The 23,432-nt window shown below is 46.0% G+C and overlaps 1 protein-coding gene across 3 annotated transcripts in view; it reads right to left on the reverse strand.

The window, feature by feature from the left end:
• The window catches only part of Sash1 (SAM and SH3 domain containing 1), a 224,609-nt gene that overhangs the window by 65,132 nt on the left and 136,045 nt on the right, over positions 1-23,432 (reverse strand). For all 3 annotated transcript variants that reach the window (XM_029482360.1, XM_029482359.1, XM_021174241.2), the window contains one exon: positions 1,169-1,209. In XM_029482360.1, coding sequence (XP_029338220.1) covers positions 1,169-1,209 — 41 coding nt within the window. The remainder of the gene's footprint in view (positions 1-1,168; positions 1,210-23,432) is intronic.

Consider the following 23,432-nt stretch of genomic DNA (forward strand, 5'->3'; position numbering starts at 1 on the left):
GTCCTACCATGTTCACTGCTGAGATCACACTTGAGTCCTACCATGTTCACTGCTGGGTCAGCATTTATGATTCAAATCCTGGTAGCCGGAGTTCAGTTCTTGTTACCCACCCACCCTCTGGCCTTTGCTATAACAAGAGTAGATCTTATAATCAAGGATATATATAATTTATAATGCCTTGAATGCATATTATTTTATTTACACGTTCCAAATGTCAGAGGGCATCATTAGAGAAACAAACAAACTTAGGAAATTCTCCTGACAGAGTCATGTGCTCATGACAGAGGAAATTATGAATAAGCTGGCAAAAGGGCTGGTGGCTGAGATTATGGCTTATCCAATAGGATGCACAAGGAAGCCTCTCTCTGTTAACAATATTTATCGGGTAGAGATATTCATAAATGGCCACTTCTGAAGACTTGCAGAACAGTATGTAGACCAAGATGCTACTTGTACTTTCAAAAGAACAATTCATGCTGGGCGGTGGTGGTGCACTCCTTTAAACCCCAGCACTGGGACTGTCTAACACACTGAGACGTAACTCCCAGCCGATCTCTGAGTTCGAGGCAGCCTGGTCTACAAAGTGAGTTCCAGGACAGCCAGGGCTACACAGAGAAACCCTGTCTCGAAAAAACAAAAACAAACAAAACAAAACAACAACAACAAAACCATTCATAATGGCAGAAAGAGAAGAAAATTGTACATCAAATACCAGGGTCAGAGAGATGGTCAGCTTAGGCAATACAGTGCTTGGTAAAAAGCACATGGAACTGAGCTTGGATCCTCAGCTCACACAGTAAAAATCACATCATGATGGCATATGTCTATAACCCTAGAGCCAGGGAGAAAGGCAGGCAGGCTTGCCCAGAGGCTGATGGCCAGCTGGTCTACCTGAACTGGTGGAGCTCCAAATGGGACAAACCCAAAAAGTAAAGGGGAGAGTGTCTGGAGGACATCTAGTGTGCACCTCAATCACACACATACATGCACATACACACACATATAAACAAACACACATAATCTTTTACAGTATCTATTTCTGAGTTGACAGATGATGATAATGATGACTTCAGCGAGGTCTATAACTCTACATGTCTATATATCCTCTATAAGCTATGAAAATGAAATAATTCAGTTAAATATTTAAATCAAGGGCAGTGGTACTGACCTACACAGCCGTCTTCTGAGTTTGATTTATGGAGAGGGTACCTAGGAAAGAAAACACAATGCATATATATTACTAGAAGGCCTTGGTTTTAAGGGATTTTCACAGAAACCTTCCTAACCTGTTGGACCTTGGCCCAACAGTGTGTAACGGAGGCGGGGGAATCTTTATAGGTGCTCTTTCCCATCTGTCTGCTGACATAATAGAAAATGGGTACCGTTTGTCAATACTGATTAATAAAAGACCCAGTCTAGACGGGACTTCTATTTAAAAATTAGAATATCGGTGTCACTACAGATCGTCTGTCTGTGAGCTCAGCACTGGGAATGTTCTTTGCCGCAGGAACGTCTGTAGGCTAAGTGAGGAAGAAAGAGTATGTATATCAGAGCGACCATATCAACACCACAGCACAGTGGCTGCTTGGCAGCTGGAAAACAGATCTGTGTACACAGGGAAGGTGGGAGATGCTGTCAAAGTGAGACTCAATGCCCAGGTGGAGGGGCAGCTAGTAGAGAGCTCCTGTAGTTGGTGACTTCCAACTGGCAAGGGTGACAGTTGGTTTTGCCAGATCTTGTAAGACTCAAAATCAAGCCAGAGATCTGCCAGTGAGGGCTTCACGATTTGGAGTCACGGCAGATTTTTTTTTTTTTTTTAATGCATCCAAGTTAATCAACCTGTGTCTGTTTGGCATTCCACCTTGAACCAGGCTGTCAGCGTGAGGCAGCCGACCCAGGTAACCCCAGGCAATGTGGAATAGTAACAGCCAGCGAGTGAGGAACTTCTCTGGGAAGCACTCAGACAGCACCAACTTAGAGCACGATAGTAGGAGAAGCAACGAATATTAGCATGGGGCGGGTGGCAAGTAGAGATCAGATCAAAATCCTCATTTGCTGGATACAAACTGTAGAGGACAACGTTGGTGCCCTTGGGCATGCCAAAGAGCTTGCATCAGAGGAGAAGTTGGGAACTTAGAGACTTAACACCCAAATCTTCTCTCCAAGTTCACTGCCAAAAAGCAAGATTTAAAAGAAGCTTGGCTAAACACTGTCGCTGCTGCCCAGAAAGCCAGTTGTGAGGCCAGGTACTGAGAAGGGAGACTGAGAATAGTCAGAGGAAAAGTGGCAGAACTTTAAACATCTAACAGAGACCTTGCAGGTACAGTGGCCTCAAGGATTTAAGGGGCAGAATGGAGAGGGGAGGTTTCTCATGCAGCCCCCTCCTCCCCACCCCAGTGATCAAGGCATTACTTAGATGTCCGGGCACTGATGGTGACAGGCGGGTTGGTACCCAGACCCTGTGAGTAACATAATGCTCCACATCTGAGAGGCAAGAACAGTTCTGACAGGCACAAAACCCTGAAAGCTCGCCACAATCAACTAGGAAAGGTTCGAAAACAACAGACACAGGTGAAACCATTGCAGAAGTCAAGGTCAAGAGCTAGATGTATCCCCGCACACAGCACGAATGCGTGTGCGTACACAAATACACCGTCCCACCTACAGTCAGAAAACATACCTGATCACCAAATTACACCCCTCTCCCAAAGCTCTAGAATCTATTTTCCCTCCTCCTTTGTACTGCAAAAATAAGAGATTCAACTCACATCTACCCGAAAGGCTGCCCAGCGGTAGCCATTTTAAGTTCTATAAACATTCAGACAAAATATATCTAGCAATATCACATTAGGGACAAAGGTATGGAGAAATGAGGCTTTTGGTTAGAGAGTGGGTGTTTATGAACAAGGATGCTTGCTGGGACAAAAACATACCTCCGCTGTTTGAATGTCTGTCTAGCACACAGAGCCCTGGGTTTGACCCATCACTGCACAGCACTGACGGGAGTTGGTGTTCTTTTGTAATCACAGCACTTGGGAAGTGAAAGCAAGAGGGTCTCTACTACACCAAGAGTTCAAGGCCAGTCTGGAGTTGTCTCAAATAAGCAAACAAGGAGGCATTCAAAGATGATGAGGTGGGGTCTGGTTGGTCTTGACTGGAGTGCAGGGTACAAGGAGATCAGAAAAGCATTTCTAGATTCATCTCTGAAAGTCCTCATAGATAGGTAACTAAGGGGGAAGGCTCACCCACCTGAATATGGGTTTTATTATCTAATAGGCTGAAGCCTAGATGGGCTAAAAAGTGGCAAGGCAACAGTCTCCATGATCCAGGACTCCACGGTAAGTCTACATTTACCAGACACTGTGACGTAAGCACTGTTCTCACCACATGCCTCCTGCTCTCCGTGCCTCCATCTTACCTTAGTCCCCAAACAAGCCAAAGCAGGAGCACAAACAAATCTTTCTCTCTTGTTTCCTCTCTGGTCCTTGTCACAACATGACACAATAATACACACCAGAAGCCAAAAAAGCAGGGACAACTGCAGGCTCATAGCCACAGGTGAATTATGAGACCAACAGAGACTGTCAACACTGAGCCATCAGCTGGCTATCTGACAGGACAAGAAGGAAGGGAATCTTTCAAAGAGTGATCATCTTTGGGCTGTTCTTGAATTCTTAGGATCTGAACAATACTGACCATTGCTAAGAACCAACTACATGAGATATCTGCAGTGCTGGCTTAAAACCAGCACCAAGGAGGTCAGAACTCCCCAGCCATTTTTTCTTACACCGAAAGAAATATGTTCTCAGGCAAATGGTCTGCAGAACTCTTTAACTCCTCTGAAGACAGAGAATAGTAGATCTTAAAGGATTAAGTGACTTTTAACTATCACTTGATGTATATTCCAATTTTATAAGAAGCGATGATTCCCACGAGGGAAGGTATGGATGGATAGCTTGTTGCTTGGTGGCCACTTGGTAGTCCCTAGGGATTATGCCAAGTGGCCTGCTGTGGCCTGGCTGTCTTTGAAATGTATGCCTTTTTCTCTCTGGGTAGAATGAAGATTAATCATTTCAATCCTACCTTTGATATTTTCGAAAGCTCCTTTCTATCCCAAAGCCATCTTTCTATACTTTCAGGCAAATGCTAATGTCCAATCCCATAAATAAAAATGCTTACAAATTTGCCATTTAAGGACAGGCTCGTTCTCACTGCTACCCAGACATTACAAAATCTACTCATAGGCTCTACCCCAAAGTACAGACTTTGTTACTTTCATTCACTCTCTTCAAATTATCATGCATGTTGGGTAATTTTATCCTCTGGTTTGTCCATACCCACACTTCTTGCATTTCCCCAGATGGCCTGAAGATGGCACTGTAGATTCTTCTTTTAGTGGTGATCTAGAGCGTGGAATTTTGTTTTTAATTTTTCACAAGTTTACAACACACGGACTGGCTAGTGTGAGGCTCCTCAGCTCACCACTGCTCAAGAGAGAAAAGTGACACCATATGCATTTGGACCTGCATGGCTGGCAGAGGAATGCGAAATCACACACACACACACACATATGCACACGCGCACGCATGCTCTTGAGAGCCCTTCTAACAACCATCCTACAGGACCTGAAACTAACTACGTAAGAGCAGGCAGGAGTCATCATCTCCTGGCCCTGTGATGGAAGAAGCAGCTCTCAAAAGGAGGCCGCCTCCAATCACAACTTCTTCCAAGCCCACACTGTGTGCTGGAGAGTGACAGGTCTAAAGGATGTTTAGCCCAGCCCCCATGCCACACACACACACACACACACACACACACACACACACCATCATAGATAAGGGAGTAAAAGGAACGGGCACTAGGAAGTAATACTTAGTGTCTGTTACACTCTGAAGGTATTGTACCTAAAGTCTCAAAAAGTCTGGGGATGTGATTTCTTGTTTACAGGTCAAGCGGTCCCGGGTTCAAACCCAGGACAAGCCTGTCTTAATTCTCCAGCAGTAAGCCAGAGTGAACATGTTTTCTAAACTATGGTTAAGACCCCCCTACATTGCTAACATGTGAACATTGCTCCTTAAGATACCTAAACTACTTTGGCTGTTTCTAAAGACAAAACTCATTTAAGAAAATTCCTAATTTAAGGAATTATTGGTTTAAGAAAAGAAATCCAGGGCACATATCCTCAGAACTTGGACCATGTCATTCCTTCATCCAGGCATTTCCAACCATCCTTCCTTTCTCCCATCTGCATTCAGACCCCAGTGAGTCAAGCACCTGCTGGGCCACAGGGAGATTGCCTAAAGGAGACAGGTGAGGCTTTGCAGCTTTGGGGCTGGGGTGAGGAGGCAGGAAGGGTTGCAGGGTCAGTGGGGGTTGGTGTGGGGGTGGGGAGAGGAGTATGGACAGGTGTAGGAGACCTCCCTGAAGAGGTAGCCTTCAAGTAGAACAGGAACGGCTGTGACATTCACACCCCAGCGAGGCGGAAGAACAGGGCGGAAGCGAAGGAGAGCGTCCAAGAGTCTACCTTGGGCCAGTGGCATCGGGTTGGGGGAAGGTGAGAGGAGGAGCCAGGAGCATATGTGAGACCAGAGCTGCAGACAAAAGCTTAATAGTTATTACTCATATTATAAAACAATAGAGACAGTGGAATATAATACAGAGAGACTGGGGGCTGGAGAGATGGCTAAGTGGTTAAGAGCACCGACTGTTCTTCCAGAGGTCCTGAGTTCAATTCCCAGCAACCACATGGTGGCTCACAACCATCTGTAATGGGATCTGGTGTGTCTGAAGACAGCTACAGTGTACTCATATACATAAAATAGATAAATAAATAAATCTTCAAAACAAAACAAAACAAAGTCAGGCGTGTTTGGAGACCGAGTCCTGATTTTTAGGAGTCAGAAAGAAGTGGGGCCAGGCAGTGATATGTGGAGAAGCTGCCCACAAAGAGAAGAAATACAGGCTGGAGTTAAAACTCGTCAGTGTTTATAGTTACAGTGCTGCGTCACTCTCAGCACAGGCTGTACACGGGCTACCCTACTTTCTATGGAGTTTCTTGTATTGGTGAAGACATCCTCATTAGATCACCCACATGTCAGAATTCCCTGAGCCTCTGTAGAATTCAACCTTCAAAATCAAGACTTCCACGTAGACATTTCCAAGTGCAGAATGTTGTGTGCCCCCTAAAGTCTCAGGGCAGGGGGCACAGAAATGCCCTGCGTGATTGCCAAGTGTTTTGGGGATACTTGAGGAGCTGGCTGCGGGGATGTTGCGGAGACACCTTCTGGTCTGCTGACGGAAGGAAAGAGAATGACCACTGTGTGTCCGACTCGTTTCTTCTTGTAGCTACATTTAAGTATCCTAAGGTGCACCCAGGCCAAAACAACCCATCTCACTTTCACATGTGGAGACCAGCACTTAGCAAAAGCACAATAAATGTCGGCGTTCAAAGAAAGTCCTAAACTATACCCCACGCCAGGCTTAGTGACGCTTCACTGTAACTAAACAAACAAACATACGTGCGTACACACACAAATGCAGTTATAACCTAATTTGTAAAAAGCAACATATGTTATACATTACTTGAAACCTGTACTTACAGAGTTTTTTTTTTTTTAATGGCACAATAATCTTAAATCTCAGGATATAAAACTTCGGCGCGAGTTTTCTCCCTGCTGGATTTGGACTCGGGGATCTTGCTGTTCCTGTTATTACCCAGCATCACCACAGGCTGCCCCCAAAGCTAGTCACCTGCTCCTCTGGAAACAGAGAAGGGACATAGCTGTGCTACAAGGTGGTAAGGCTCAGAAAGGGCTTGCTAGTGTGTGACAGTTTGGGGCTACACTCCCAGCATTAGAAAGGCAGAGGCAAGAATAGTGTTGAGTTCAAGGCTAGCCTGGGCTATACAGCTAGACTCCTGTCTTAAAAACAGCTGACTGATCTTAAAGAAAGCAATTTCCTTTTTTGTGAGCTACGTAAGTCGTAAGTATAATCTATATTGTGCTTAGTAATATACACGTATTAGATATGTATGGGATTTTTAATGTTTTTATTTATTCTTGGAGAACTTATTCACGAGTTTGTCAGATTCTTCACCCTCCAGGGATGGGGCCTGCACTGGAGTGTGGTTGATATACCCACACTCCACTGGGCAAAAGTAACTGATTTTTTTTTTATTGGTTATCAACTGTGATAGCTTCTTGGCTAGCAGTGGGACATTGTGCCCACTTCTATATGGAATTTTTCTGAGACAGAGTTTCGTGTCCCATGGCTGGCTTCTAACTTGCTATGTGGCTGAAGACTGGCTTTGAATTTCTCCTTTTTTCTGCCTCCATCTCCCAAGCACTGAGACTATAGGAAGGCACCACCCACCCCATAATCACGGTAGGCAAACAATCTACAAACTGAGCCATCGCCCCTGGCCTAATGAATATTATCCATAAGATAGCAAATACATTTTTTATCTCGTGAACATTCTTCTCTATTTAATAGAAATAAACACGGATATTTAGCTAATGCCATCTACTACCGGCCATAAAAACTCAAGAGGTTACCCAGCTGCAGGGACAAGGCTGAAGTGAAGTCAGAGACAGAACAGCCTGGGCAGTAAGGAAAGGCTCACTTTCAAGGTTGGGAAGAGACAGAGGCTGGCGCCCCCTAGTGCTCAGTCCTGCATAAGTCTCTTGCTTGAGGCCAAACGTGGGCCTTCCTAGTGGAAAGGAGGCATTTCACACATATCTCAGTGCAGTCAATTCTCCAACTGTGAGGGAGAGTAATTCTCCCACGGAGTCTTAGAACTCCATAAATATCCACGGCAAACAGCAACACCAGTCATATTTTATCAACCCAGTCAAAACACTCTCTTATTCAGACCTGTTTTGTTTGTTTTTCATTTCAGAGTCCTTTCTCAGCTAGAACTTGCTTCTTGTTGTCTTCAGTTCAGCTTGCTGGCTTTTTGTTTTGTCTGAGAGAGCATCTCACACTGTAGCCCATGCTGGTGTCAAATCCACAGCAGCCTTCAGGTCCCAGATTTCTGGGACTGTAGGTACAAGCCACCATTCTCAGCTTTGGCCTGTAGTTTCTGGCTTTCTGCTTAACAAAGTAGAAAGTCACCTCCATAAATGATCAAGGTGGCTTGTGTAGTGTGAAATCCAAGGCAACAAGCCCATCCCAGGATAAGAGTCACATGCTGTGAAGTCAAGCAGATTTGGGGAGAGGCATATTCACACCTTGATGCCTCTGGGTAAAGCAGCTATAATAAAATGGCTCCTACCTTACGAGGCTGTTGGGAGATGATTTGAGTGGATAAATGGAAACTCCTTATGTGGTGCCTGCCCCTTGGGAATATCCTTGTAAATGACACCTATGTAAGTATCCATCAAAGCCATAGGCAAACTGAAGCCTCCAGCGTCGTCTACAAAGCTCACCTTTGCCGCTGCAGCACACGACTCTGGCAGACACCCCCTCCGCTAGATTAAGCCATTTCTGGTCACTGAACTGTCTCAGTGCTAATTTGTTTTCATGTCAACCCCTCTCCAGTATTTTGACATAGTTATTTCTTTTTCTCATTTCCAGAAGCGACTTATTAGAATCCCAACATAACATACACTTGGTGATGGAGTGCGAAGTCAAATGTTCTTTGGTTTATTTGTAGCATGATATTATTTCCATTTGTCTATATCTTATTGTCGGGTGTGCGGAAGCAATGGCTCACTGGTAAGAGTGCTTGCTGCTCTTCACAGGACCAGCATCCGGGCCCTAACATCTCCATCAAACAGCTGACAACCACCACCTGCGACTCTAGGGAACCCCACGCCTTCTTCTGGCCTCTGAGGGTACCAGTGTGTGTGTGTGTGTGTGTGTGTGTGTGTGTCTAAAATTTAAAGACTTTTTAAAAGTTTTTATATCCTACTGTCTCCCAGTGCAGTATTTAGCTTGGTAAAGCATGGTATATATTAATTTCTTTTTACTAAGGCTGAGAAGTTTTTTTCAATATGAATACATTTCCTAGAAAATTATTTGAATCCATCAATTATGTAACATTAACTTTCTACAAGTAATGGCAGGCTTTTCAAGTTGATGAAATATAATTGTTGTCACAACAGTACAACCAACCCACACTTTAATTCTGCTATTTACAGGTCTAATTTTAATTGTCAACTTGGCACACCTAGGATCACCCAAGGATAGATCGTCTTCATGAAGGACTACTGGGATCAGGTTGACCTGTATGCATGTTTGTGGGAGATTGTCTTGATTACACATAAACTGATCCGTGAAGATTCAGCCCACTATGAGTGGCACCATTCCCTAGGCAGGGAGCCTCACACTGTAGGAGTTAAAGAAATCTAGCTCTATACAAATATGCATGAACTTATTCTCCCTCCACTCTTGCATGTGATCTAGATGAGGTGCTTTCAGTGTTTACACTGGCTTTTCTGCAATGACTGACAGCAACCTGGAATTACAAGTGAAACAAACAAACAAACAGCCTTTCTCCCCTAAGCTGCTTTTGGTCAGGCATTTTATCACAGCTCAGAAAAGACAGGACAAGGTCCTGTTACCACATGGCATAAATTCTTAGGCCCAGAGACTGCTAAACGCACGTGGAAGACAACTGAAATCTCAATCTATGACCTTTTACAATTGTAACTTTTTCTACCTCATCTCCTTTCCATATTTTCCTTGGTTCTAATTATCCTCAAAACCACTTTAAGTAAGGCTACTCCTTTCATGAGATGTCTCAAAAAGACACTGGATTCAGAAGATGACCTGCATGGTGCGTAGAGCATGCCGACACATGCTAAGCACGAACTTAATAAAATCTGAGGAAGGGAGTAACTCTTCTTCCTTGGCTTTGACTCATGCTTCTCTCAGGCCTTCTTAAAATGTACTTCACCTTCTCAGCTTGGGTCTCTGGCACCTCCGGGGTAGACAAGTTCTCCAAGCCAAAAAGCAGAGTTCCAAGCCTTCTGCAACTGAAAACCCTTCACAGAGATGCACTCAAGGGATGTCCATCTTTTCATGCACCAGCTAGTAACTTGTCCTGCAAGTTAATGATTCAGGCAGGTCACTGGCAGAAATGCAAGACTTTCACATCTGGCGAGCAGCCAAATGCCATCTATCCACAGTGGAAGTCCAAGGCCCGACTGTGTCCGGGCTACGGGCTCATGAAGGCCAGGACTTACGAGCAGAAGGATGGAGGAAATCACGCTGTGACGTGATTTCAGGTTAAGGGTTAGAGACATGCAAAAACCAAATCCAGGACAGCTTTGTTTATATCTTTATCGACATGTTGTCCCTCAATTCCCAGGGGCCTCTCACTGTGGCTTACTTTTCCATAGGGGCCATATTTTTCCCGTATTTTCTTCTGTCTCTTCCCCCTTCCTCTTTCTATCTCTGTTTCCCTGTCTTGGACAGATTCGAATGTAGGCAAGGCTGCCTCAAACTTGCTGTTTAGCCAAGGGCGATCTTGAACTTCCAATCCCTCTGTCTTCACCTTCTGAATGCTAGAATAGCAGGCATGCACCATCACACAGGGCTTAATACATTGCTCGGGGCGGGACCAAGGGCCTTATGCACGCTCTGTAGGCAAGCGCTCTACCAAGTGGTGAGCTACATCATCTCCAGCTCTCCTATCTTTCTTCATTTGTGACTCAATGGTTCAGAACTAAGAAAGAAGTGACTATAAAAAGGGTTACATGGATGCTAGCGTTGCTGGTAATAATCATTGATAGTAACAGCATGCATCCCAGTATCTATGATAAATGCCTTTCCAGTTCCTCCAAATGAAGCAATCAATCTTCAGAACATCTTTATGACACACTGGATGGCCCATAATATTTTAAGTAAGATCATATAGAAAGGAATCATGACCGATTATTTTCATATAAAAATGATGCCAATGATGGCTTGTTGTTTGCTTGGTAGAGATAATGAAGTTCTGTGTTACTTGATGAGGGAACTACATCACAGTCCAGTACACAGCTTCTATGCGTCCACAATTAATCAAGTAGATTTCATTAACTTGCTCTAAGGTAATAAATTAACTTGCCTCCTAACTCAATAACTTTTCTCATTTTCTTTCTTCCTGCTAGAGTCATGATTTGGGCTGGGTGGCAGTGTAATCTGTGAAACATTTTCTTGGACTCTCTTGCAGCTAAGGGAGAGCATGTATCCCGTCACGCAGAAAAGAAACGCTAGAATTTTCTGGTAGTTTTAAGAAAGTTAGTGTTTGTGTGATTAAAAGAACTATCTCAATATATACACCCTCTTCCTTTGCTTTCCTTCTCTACTTTGTCTGAAACACAGGACGCATACCTAAGTAGTCATCAGTTACCATAAGGGAGGGAATCACACTTGATGGTGTAGCAGAAAGGAAGGAATTCCAGCTCGACCAGTCTTGGAATTCTGCCCTACAGGGTCCTGGCTATAGGAGAATGTGCAGCTGAGAATTTGTCAATGCTGAGGGTATATTAGCCTGATGGTATATCCATAACAGACAGTTGGTTAGTGAAGTAAGAGAGAGAGAAATAGACCGAGAGAGAGAGAGCGCGAGCGAGTCAGTCATCACCATCACCATGTTTGTGGTATACATATATATGTCTATTTCCAGCACAAGCATGCAGTTACCTGTAAAGCCAGAAGAGGGCTACATGTGCCCTGGAGCTGGAGTTGTGAGCTACCTGGTGTCCCTGTTGGAAACAACTACTAACTGCTAAGCCATGGTCCCAGCCTCAAACTCTGGCTTTTGACTGACTCCTCAACAGGCATACAAATAAAGGCAGAAAGAGCCGTAAAGAACCTTGAATATCTTGTTCATACTATTTACTGCTCTCAGTCAATCTCTCCGCCTTCATTTTACAGCTCCCTGTGAACTTCAGCTTTTATTTAGGTTTTTATGTTTTCAGAATTATTGGGTTTGTCTAAAGAAAAAGAAATTAAACAAAACAGGGCTGGGGGGGGTTCTCCTCAAAAATCTACTTTCCACAAAACTAAAGGAGAATATAAGTAACTTTATATGAGCTTAAATAGTCTAAGAAGAAGAAAAATGAATAAACTGAAATATGTAGGACTGCGCAGTGTAGCTTAGGGGCGAGCATTTGTCCGGTGTGAAGGCTCAGTGTGATGCCCACACTGCAAAACACAAAGGAAACAAAACAGTTAAATAGTTGCTACTCATTTTGTGTTTGCCACAAAATTATTTTTCCCTCTAATTCTGCTTGAGGAGTTTCTGAAAATATGTAATAAATATGTGGGGGAAAAAAAGAGGTTTCCCAGCAATGGAGCTTGATTGAACATATAGACAGGCCACCTCTGCATTCGGCTCTGGAGACCAAGTAGCTATCAGACCTGCAGGCCTGGAGAGCCAGGGTGCAAATGGTAGCATTTGCTACTTAACCATTCTTGGCCACGGGAACTCTGGGTAATGGATCCCAGGTGAGGCGAGCTGGATTTCCTCACAAAGCTATTATGCCCTACGGGGAAAACAAGCCTCAAGAGGCAGTCTTTACCAGGTTTGGCCTCAGGGTGGGGAGGAGCGAGGATGAGAGGAAGAAAAAGAGACTCCATTCAATTATCTCCTCCCCGGTTTCCATGGCAATGGCTCCGGAAGCAGGTCGGAACTTTCTCAGTGGAAACAAACAGGAGCTCCCATTCACCAGCACCCAAGCCTGCTGGCCACACTAGCCGCTTGTGCAGACGCCCAGGCAGGGACAGGGGGTTAAGGAGCCTTTCTTCTGTCACCTGCTCCGGGGACAGGAGCGGTTGGGGTGCACTGATGAGACTGCTGCTGAAGGTCAAAGCCAGAGAACTCTGGGTAGGAGCGACCCTTACTCTCCTTGCTAGAGGCCCTTCTGGAGACCACTGTGGAAGCCTCCTGCCTGCCCTACTTCTAGCCCACAGCACAAAGTGATGACCTGAATCTGGATCCCTTCCATGGTGACTGCCAGCAGAGCCACTTGAGCCTTGTTTTCTCCCCGACACTTTACATTCTTTGACAGAGACAGGTGATGACATATTTGTGAGAACATCTAAACACAATGGAAATGAGACCCTCGCCTTTCCTGTCTCGTCATATCTTATTTTGAAATTCCTCAGCATTATCTTAGTCACACCCTGGTGTCCTCATGCGTGAAAGCCCACTGGGCAGTACACACACACACACCCCTTATCCTATCCGCAGGCTGCGTTTACCTCGCCTTTGGATGGCTTCGTATCCCACCCGCTTCACAGTCCGTGGTTGTATCCAAGGCAAACACAGCAGCACTTGCTAGAGAAGACCAGGATACCAGAAAGCTCTGCCACGCTCGTCATGAGCACAAGACCCCCCAGCGCCAGATGACTGGGCCCCCCCTCAATTCCACCTGTGTTTGAGAGACAGAGCCCTAATATGTGGCTGATGATAAGACTGGTTTGGGTAGCATTTCCTAAAACCCAGCTGGCTGCCTAGCACTCCACTGTACCACCCCGGTCCGTCTCCAGGGTTTCACAACTGCAAACTACTCCACCAGCCTGTGGGTTGTCCTTTCTACCACTTCAGCTGTTTCCCCAGGTGTGGATATGGGTGGAAGAACGGTGTCAGTCAAAGAGAGACAGACAGGATAGTACCAGCTGGATCCTTTTCCATTCCTCCTCGCCCCCGTCCTTATAACCCCCACAACTGAGTGGGATGAGAATTTCAGTCAAGAACAGAATGCTGAACAACCCAGACACAAGTAACCAGGCCACTCCTAACAGTGCCCTGTCTGTCTGGTTTCATCTAGACAAGGCTGTGATTCCCAGCTCGGAGGTACTCCTTAAGGCACTAATGACAGAATGAGCCAGTGGGTTAAAGCATTAAGCTACAAGCACGGGTTAAATGAGGCCTGGAGAGTTTCAGATTTTCAGGCTTCCCACCACTGAGTCAGGCTGCACTCAAGCCATGGGACATCCACTTCTCACCAATAATGGTCCTTCCCACACTGTGGGCCTCCTGGGCTGCCTTCTGAAGGCCCACCAAGAGCCAGATGAGAATGCAGACTTTCTCCAAGCACCCTTGCTGGTCCTGTCTTGGGCTTGGAATTCACTTCTTCTCTGTTCTGCTGAGAAACCCTGGAGGAATTTTCAGCTCCCTCCTTAAGAACCTGACATGGAGTAGGCTGGCACAGCTCCACTGCATCAAAGCTTCTAGAATTCTCTTCCCTTCTTGGATTCCGGTGTGGGCCACCGCGGCATTTTCTGGGAGGTGCAGACAGCGGAGGTGGAGGTAGCCACTTTCTCTCTGCCCTTCAAGGTCAGTACAGGCATGAAGACCAGCCGTGGCTAGCAGGTGTCACTGCTGCTCCCTTGGGATTTGGGCAGCCTGGGACAGCAACTGGTCTGTGTCGCTCATAATCCTGTTGACTTACAGACTCGAGGCATGTTGACTGGGGGTGGGGGTGGGGAAAGATATCAAAAACTCGGGGATGGATTTAAACGTTCCCTTGTGGATGCTAACAGATGCTGTGGACGCACACCCATCCTGGCTGGCTGCAGTCTGTCTTGTTTCTCCCACTTTACATGCATACATTACTGCTCAGCTGACTGCAAGCTATGCCATCTGACAGTGGAGGAACTGCCTCACCCAGACTGTGGAAACAGCCCCTACTAACGCATGCGGTCAAATCCCAGAAGAACATACAGTGTGGGCATGCTGCCTCACTGAGACCCTAAGTTATACAGCCTTTAAAGCCCATCCTCCAAAGTCCTCCCCTGGCTCCTCTTTCCCATGATGCTTTGCATGCTGCCTATCATTGTTTGTTTCTATCCTCCTACTTCCGGGATCTCGTAGGTTTGTGCATAAGCCTGAAATGGGGGAAGTGTTTATTAAATTAAGTCTTATTAGCTGCCTAGCCCATCGTGGGTCTTTCCAAACTTGCTGCCTGCAGACAAATGGGCCTGGATAGGAGGTTTTGATCTTCCTCGGCCAAGTCTCATGGTCTTAGCAATCATTTAACCTTTCTGTACCTTGGTCTCCTTAACTCTAAACCCATCCAAATTATAGATTAGTTAGCAGGATTAAAAAGATATACAAAGCTGAGCAGTGGTGGCACACACCTTTAATCCCAGCACTTAGAAGGCAGAGGCAGGCAAATTTCTGAGTTTGAGGCCAGCCTGATCTACAGAGTGAGTTCCAGAACAGCCAGGGCTACACAGAGAAACACTGTCTCAAAAAACCAAAATAATTTTTAAAAAAAAAGTGAAAAGAGATATACAGGATGGAGGCGGGGGGGATGGAGAGATGGCTCAGCAGTTAAGAGCACTTACTGCTCTTGCAGAGGACTTGGGGTTGGCTCCCAGCACACATACAGTGGCTCACAACCATCGGTGACTCCAATTCTAGCGGATCCTCTGCCCTCTTCTGACCACCACAGGCACCAGGAAAGTGTGCTGTGTACTTACACACATACAAGTAAAACACTCATGCACATAAAACAAAAATAAATCTAAAAAAGGAAACAGAGACACATGGATCGCTTGGTAAACTCCAGTCAAGTCCCCTCTTATTCTGCCTGTAGCCTGCATATAGATGTGAACTGTCTTCCCTTCCTTCAGCACTGACCCAATGTTCTCTTCACTTCTAGGGCAGGAGGACAGACAGCAGCCACGTCTATGTGTTAAACCTCCTTGGCTGCAGTGCCCGTCCCCCTCCAATGGCAGCACACAGCCTGCCACCTCGCAGGAAGCAACCCGGGCACGTGGCCTCCAGCTGGGGTTAGGCCAGCTGGAGCTCACTGATCAGACAGAATGAAGAGCAACAAACAGCCTTCTCGGTCAGGAACAGCTGAGGCAGGGAACATTAGTACAGCTGCTATCCATCCCCCAGCCCCTGCATTCAGGAATGTCGAGCCCCTCAAATATGCCACGCAATGGCGTGCACACATGTGGACACAGAGAAACACACAAACACAGACTTCAGCGCGCTAAGCACATTGGGCTCCAGGAAAGTGGCTGTGATTTCTTAGCTTCTCCTCCAACTTATGAAATTGGAAAGGAAACTAAAAGTCAGGTGGAATAATGAAAGTTTAAGTGGCCACTGATTGGTTCTGTGTATGGCCCCATCCATGACAGATGCCCTAAGGACTTCTGCTGGGAGCAGCACAGCCGCCCCCTAAGGTAAGAGGACAAGCTAGGTACTATGCTGGGTATGTGCCAGCCCTTGGGAAGACCTGTTACTGTGTCCAACTGATCTATTAGGAGCTCAAAGCTTAAAAATTTCAAACCCACTGTTTCTGATCATGAGGCTAGCAGAGCTGAAGTTCAGGTATAGATTCTGCTGGGCTCTAGAGCTCATACCAACCACATAGGCAACCCCAACATCACTGAGGTCAGCAAATGGAAGGCACTTGAAGTAAAGGAGCCTCCAGAGGCTTCTCATCCCAGCAAGGTGGACGTGTACAAGGGAAAGCCCAGACTGGTGAGCTGTCCTGGATGAATCAGAGAGGAGCGAGCCTTCCCTCAAACTCCTGGACAGGACCTTGTCCTTATGCCCTTGGCCTTCACATACATGGTAATTAACAAACCTATTAAGGCAAAAGAACACACAGCTCATATGCTAATACATGGCTTTGGTCCAACACACTTATCTCCGGAACCTAACCTATGCTGATTACAGTACGAGGACCGAATTATGATAGCCCAGCCTGTCCTGGTTCTCTATGGTACTGTGTCCACCTCCCAAGACAGAGAGACTGCAGAGAAGCCAGCCCATCTCAAACAGGCAGGATAACTAGTTAACTTGTTCAAGGGCACGCCTCATGTGACTTCTTCAGATGGAGGCAGACCCAGGCCTGGAGCATGCAGGCCTGTGCCTCATGGGAACACTGGTGGCCCATCCCACCCCACATTCCTGTCACAAACAGGATGTAGAGACAGGATGCATTAGTCTTGGCTTCAGAGGACACGGCTTGACCTGGATTTCCTAGCTATCTCAGGCCCTGATTTGTTCTTTTTAGTGAATACGTTCTACTTCCAAGGATGGAGAACCCCTCCCCCACCCGTGAACTCCCACATCCAGAAGGTAGTGCTGAAGTCTGGTCTTGTTGCAGAGAGGTCTACATGACACCAGCCAACTGACCCTGTTCACAGGCAGGTGAAGCCCCAACGCCCTCCTAGAGCCACGCCCACAACCATGCCTGTAGAGAAATACTGTACTACAAAGGGAACAATTTCTTACAAGTTTCTAAAAGAGTTAGGTGGAAAGTTACCAAGAACCAGACACAAGGGTCTATTATTAATAGATGATCAATATAATAGTTGCACTATCAATATAATAAATTCTCTTTCAAAAGCACATTTTCTTTCTGTTTATATGACACATTTACAAATATATTATATATATACGCACACATACATACACACACACACACACACATATATATATACACATATATACATATATATATATCTTAACCAAGCTGATGAAGACAAGAACACATTTGTGCACACAGAGACCCCCACACAAACGGTGACAGTAGCATTCTTCCCAGAAACCAAAGGTAAAAACCATACAAATGCCTATCAGTCAGTCATGGGTAAAGAGAAGGCCATATGGGCATGCGTACGGGAATGCGTGCGGGCATACAGTACCGCAGAAGCTGTAAAACTGTTGGAAAACAGTAGGGTAAGTGACAGGAACCCAGCTACCGACTACTGTGGTGATGTCTTCGAAACTCTGAACATACTAGAAACAGCTGAACAGCATCCTTATTGCCTGTGTGCAGTGCCAGCTATCAAACCCAAGGCCACACAAGAGTGTTCTACATTCTCTAACTGCATCCTTTTAATGGAAGGACCGCATGGCATACGAATTACAGCTCAATAAAGGAATTACCAAAGATGACATAAAAGCACTTCTTCAACCAAATAGCTTCTTTCAGAAGCTAAAAGAATTGAACAAGTAGGGGGTTTTACATGATGTTATGTGGTGTTTCTGCTTGAAGATGAAGACAATGAGAGGAGGCCTGAAGGGTGCGGGATGGAATCAGGAGGAGACTGTCCTGAGAAACAGATGGGAGGATGGTGAGAGCTGGGAGTCTCTCCACTAAGTTGTTTTTAAGATGACCTTTAGTGTTCGTTATTGCAGGCAGAAAGCATGTCATTAAGCTACTTTCAGTTTGGGGAGACACTGATCCATGCTAGGAAATGCCAACCAAGAGGGGTCTTCTACACAAGTCATGTCATGCCTGGGAACAATCCGTTGTCACATCCTATTTCAAAGAACCCAAGTCATGGAGTGAGCTTGATGCACGTATCAAATGGGCTCTAATTCTGAGCCCCAAGAAGATGCAGAGGAGGAAGCCTTAGCTTCCTGCCAGGCTGAGTCCTGTGAGGTTCGAGAACATAATCACCAGCGCCATGGGCAAGGGCATGAACTTGAGCCATAGTAGACACATAATAGCAAAAGATAAGATTACAGAGTACTTACTGTGTGTTAGATAGCTTACTAAGTGAGGTAATTACTATAATTACATCCCATTTAGTCTAGGAACTGGCCCCAGGATTGCAGAGCTGGTGCCCAAATCCAAACTCCGAGTCTGGAACCAGGCAGGTCATCCCTACCCGATGCCCAAAGGGACACCAAGACTGGACCAGCATGTTTGTGCCCAACTCTGGAACCTTAGGCAAGCAAACCGCTCTCAAAAATGATATCTCCTTCCAAAGAGCTCATGAACCATGGAGTGACAAGACACGATTAAATGACTAGTATAGGAATAACTGGCTGGTATCAAGGATGAATCCAGAAAGACCCCACAGAGCAGGCAAGCTCATAGTTGAATTGCCGAGGACAGATGGGTCTTGCTCAGGTAATGACGAGAGGTTTAAATCATATGTTTCAACATGTCATTCCTGGCTAGTGGGGTTGTGTTTACAGGTTATGAAACCTCTGAGACAGAACTCATGGCGAGGGATAGACTTTTGAGGCTTCGGTCTGACCCCCTATTCCCAGCTGGAGCCCTCTGGTTCCTGTTCAGCTACCAGGATGTGGCTGGCTGCCTCATATTTTTGCTGCCAGGGCTAGAAGCTGGCACTACCACTGTGCTCGCCACACCAGGATGGCCTGAATCCTCTGAATCCTGTGCCAAGATAAATTCCTCCTCAAACTGTTTCTGTCGGCTCTTTGGTCACAGCAACGCAAAAGTATCTCACACAAGGGAACATCCCACGGAGACAGAGAGCAAGTTCAGAGGTTAAGCACATCACACAACAAGCCCAGCCTGAGGAACCTGCCTGGGGAGCGGGTGACACAGGGCATGAGGTTACCTAGTGGGTGGAGAAGAGAATATGACACACTGGGCTCAAAGAGAAGGAAGGAAGCTAAGTCAGAAGTGCAGGGTGGGTCAGGGGGGAGTCAGGCACTGAGCAAGAACTCAACCAGGGGCCATTTCCCTGAAGACAGGAAGATGGAGAAGAAAGGCCAAAGGAGCACACAGCTGCTAAGCACGGGAGAGGGGTGTGAAGGGAAGAGGGGGTTAACTAGGTGGGTGATAGGAAGTTGACACATTAGGAAAAGTCCTCAGCTGCCAGACAAGGCAGGAAAGCAGTGCTGAGCTTCACACATGCGTGGACAGGCCATTCATCCATCACCAAGTATGTCTATCCCATCCACTGCTGGAACACAGAATCTGCTCTACTGCCACCTTTGGCTCCATTTATTTATCTGCCTTTTCTATTGCCCTATATATTTGGACTTTTCCTGGCCATAAAAAGTTCAAGTGTAGTCACTGGAATGGAAAAAGGTGAAACTAAATCAGTGAATGTTCAACTCTGGTGAAAGACTTAGTAAGAAACAAGTTATAAATACTGGCCGACGGCGAAGCTTTGCGATTTATTTTATAGACTTTGCCTCCGTGGATAGATAAAGGACGGAGGTCCAGCTTAGGTCTCAGTGAGAGTCTACCTGGCACCTGTTTCCAAGCAGAATGTAGGTTGTAACTGCTTTTTACCTAATGCAAATGAGCCGCTTGGCTCCACCATCCTTACCTTTCTCATTGAGACCAAATACCTGGCAAGAAAGAAGCAGGGAGGGAAGGAAGGATTTACTTTGGCTCAGGGTTGAAGGGATCCAGGTCATGATGGGAAAGGCAGGAAAGCAGGGACTTGAGCTGGCCAGGCCTCTGCCTGGAGGAGGGAGGGGTGACTGCTGGTACCCAACTGGGTATTCAAATTGGGATCCCAGCCCCTAGGAGATGCCACCCACAATTTAAAGTATGTCTTCACTCCTGTTAAACCTTCCCAAAACACTCTTATAGAAGCTCCACCCCCAGGTGTTTCCATGGTGATCTACATCCAATCAAGTTGACAACTACACTGATGATTTACCATCACAGCCCTAGCCCCTAGCCTCTGGATTGGCAGAAGTAAAATAATTGTAAACAGTTTGGCACCAGAGTGCTTTGGGCACACGCTCAGCCACTTCAAATGGGATCAAATCTGGGTTCTTATACTGAGAGGCTCTGTGGCTTTGAGAAACGTAATGGCCTCCCAGTGCTTCACTTTCTGTGTCTGTAGAAGTAAGGGACAGTCATGGGCACAGCATCACAGGCAGGGGACTGGACGTACTGGGTGTGAATGAAATGCCCAGAGCCATCCTCGGAGATAACAAACCCTAAAGCACGCATTCTTACTGTTCTCTTTTCCGATTTGCAGTCCGTATGAAGCAACTCTATGATACCATCTCTGCACAGATAAAAGAAACAGGCCGATGACCGCAGAGACTGCTGGCTTCCTGGTTCCTTGGTCACTCGCAACAGAGAATCCTGGCATTACCTGAAACTGAGGCACCTGGCTCATTTTCAGGTCAGTCTTGTGCGCGTGTATAGAACAATGAAGTATTAGCTCTTGTGGAAGGAAGCTACTAATCTCCCACCACAGGCAACTCTCTCGCTCTTAAGAATAATACTTTGTTCAGGGCAAAACTGTGCTCGGCTCTCAAAACTTTCTTGCGATCCAGCAATGGAATAACCCAATTCTTTTTTATTTATTTATTTATTTATTTATTTGGGGGGTGGGTGGGTGGGGTGGAGATGTTTGTTTGGGCTCCTGGTTTCGGAGGAACCCCAGCGGAGTGGTAGAATTTGGGGACTCATGTCAGCTGAAGCACATCGTGAGGGTCCTCACAGGGGGTCCTCATGTCACTGTACATCAGTCTACCGGCTACCAACGCCAGTGCCTCAAATCCCCCAAGTCTCTGCTTTAAGCTATGAAACGTATGATTTTTTTCCCCTGTAATTCTCTCTCCCTTCCGACGTGAGCTTCCTAATTCAGGCATCACCACACCCCAACACCCAGAAGACCGCCTGCCCATCCATGCCAAACCCGGTGCTCAGTAAAGAGCTGCTGAATGAAAAAACAAAGAGTAGAGACAGGGATGGTGTGGGAAGAGGCTTCTGGGTAATCTTGTGGAAAGGCAGGCCTTTGCAATCCCCTCCCCTCCCCTTAGTCCTTGCTGTTGTGGCCGCTCTGTGGTCACGATGACACATTCCCTCCACTCCCATTAAAAAAGAAGAAAGAAACAGAACAAAACAAAACAAGAAGCACAGCTTGGGTTTCTGAAAGACTTAAGTCACAGGGCCAGTCCTAAGTATATGATTAGGAACAACAACATGGCAAAAAAAACTGGATCTATTGAAATTGGCATTATGTCAGTATGTATCAGGCTTCCTGACAGTCATAGTCTAATTCCTCATAGATAGGAAGATGGATCCTAGCCAAGAAAAATAAAAGGAAAGGAAGAAAGGCTTTGCTTTTCAACAATCTTTGAGAATAACTGTTAACAAGAAATTTAGCTCCGATTCACTCAACAAGGTAGCAGACACCGATCCAGGATCGGGGCCATGATGTGCATACTCTAGCTCATCAATAGGTAATGTGGACAGGCGTAAAAATTCAGGGCTCAAAGGGAAGTTTCCTTGTCCCCTCAATCTCCTCAGTGAAAGCACATGGCAGGAGAGAAGGGGGAGGTGGCTGGCCACGCAGCTCAGTCACAGATCGGCTGTAGCACATGTCACACAAAGTCTCCTGTCTAATGCCCAGTGGCACAAGCAAAACAGAAACCATCCTGTTGAAAACCAGGGTGAATGAAGGTGTTTGTCACGGAGGTGATGGGGTGGGAGAATCCCAGTTTCTCTTCCCATCAACCTACCTCCCTGTCTGTCTTTCTCTTTGACTCTTTCTTGGGCGGGCCAAGCAGCCTAGAGCCCAGAAGCTGACAGCCAAAGCAGGCAGGACCATCAAGGCAGGCAATGGCTGCTGTGTCCGCCCTCCTCTTTCCATTCCTCTCCATGACAGACTTACCATGCCTACCTCCCTTGATCCAAGTTCACTTCCTGGAACTCAAGATTTCAAGACCTGTGAAGTGAAAAGCAACCTGGAAAAGGTAACTGTTTTGTTTGTTTGTTTGTGTTTGTTTTCTTTGTTTAAGAAACAGACCTTACATCATAAGCCAGGACAGACAGATCCCTGTCTTAGCATAGCTTTTACCTGGGGCAGCAGAGTGGGTGCTCTGGTCCTCAAGACACTGGGGGACACTGGGTGCAGACAGCAGAAAGCTGCTCTAGGCTTGAAGTTGCCTGTAGCCCCTGAGCCCATCCTTTTGTTTACTAAGGTCTCTTACTTTTGGAATAAAACGCAGAAGAACATTTCTATCCATAAAGCAACACTCTGAGTCAGAGAAGTGTTTTAGTTGGCAGACACTCAAAGGACACTAAGCAGACACAACCAACTGGTTCACCAGGCCATCTTCCACAGTCTCAATGAGCAACTCACTGCCAGGGTGCCAGCCAGTATCCGGGTGGGAGGAATCGGGGAATTTTCGAGTTGAACATACCTGCACTTTGAAGCCCAGTGAGTAACTTTTTGAAGTAAATCGTGCATTAAATCTGTCCTAACTATATCTGACTGAGACATTTCAGAGTGATAGCTCATCTTTCAAGACAAGACAAAACCTAGAACCTCTTAAAAGTATTTTAATCTCAAAATAATTATCAACTATTAAGTGTCTTCTACTTTACAGCCATTGTGTAAAAATTGACTCAGGAGGAATTGCTGAATCTAAGAACCTGGTAAAAGTTTGATGAGGGGTGAGCAGGGCTGGAGTCTCAGATATTTTCCTCCTAGAGTGTTTCAAAGAGGAAGAAAGAAAAAGGGCATCATTTCCCAGAAGATAGCTGACAGCTACCATGGTAAGCAAATGATCAAAATTCAGCATCACCAATCATGGGATTCGTGGGTGTCATGAGCCTCCTGATGTAACATACTGTGTAGAAGAGAAACAAGAAAGACCTAACATAAGACAACTACCCACTCTGTAAGAAACAGCAAGAGAGGGGCTGGAGAGATGGCTCAGCGGTTAAGAGCACTGACTGCTCTTCCAGAGGTCCTGAGTTCAATTCCCAGCAACCACATGGTGGCTC

Source organism: Mus caroli, chromosome 10 (genome assembly GCF_900094665.2).
Source record: "Mus caroli chromosome 10, CAROLI_EIJ_v1.1, whole genome shotgun sequence".
NCBI lineage: Eukaryota > Metazoa > Chordata > Mammalia > Rodentia > Muridae > Mus > Mus caroli.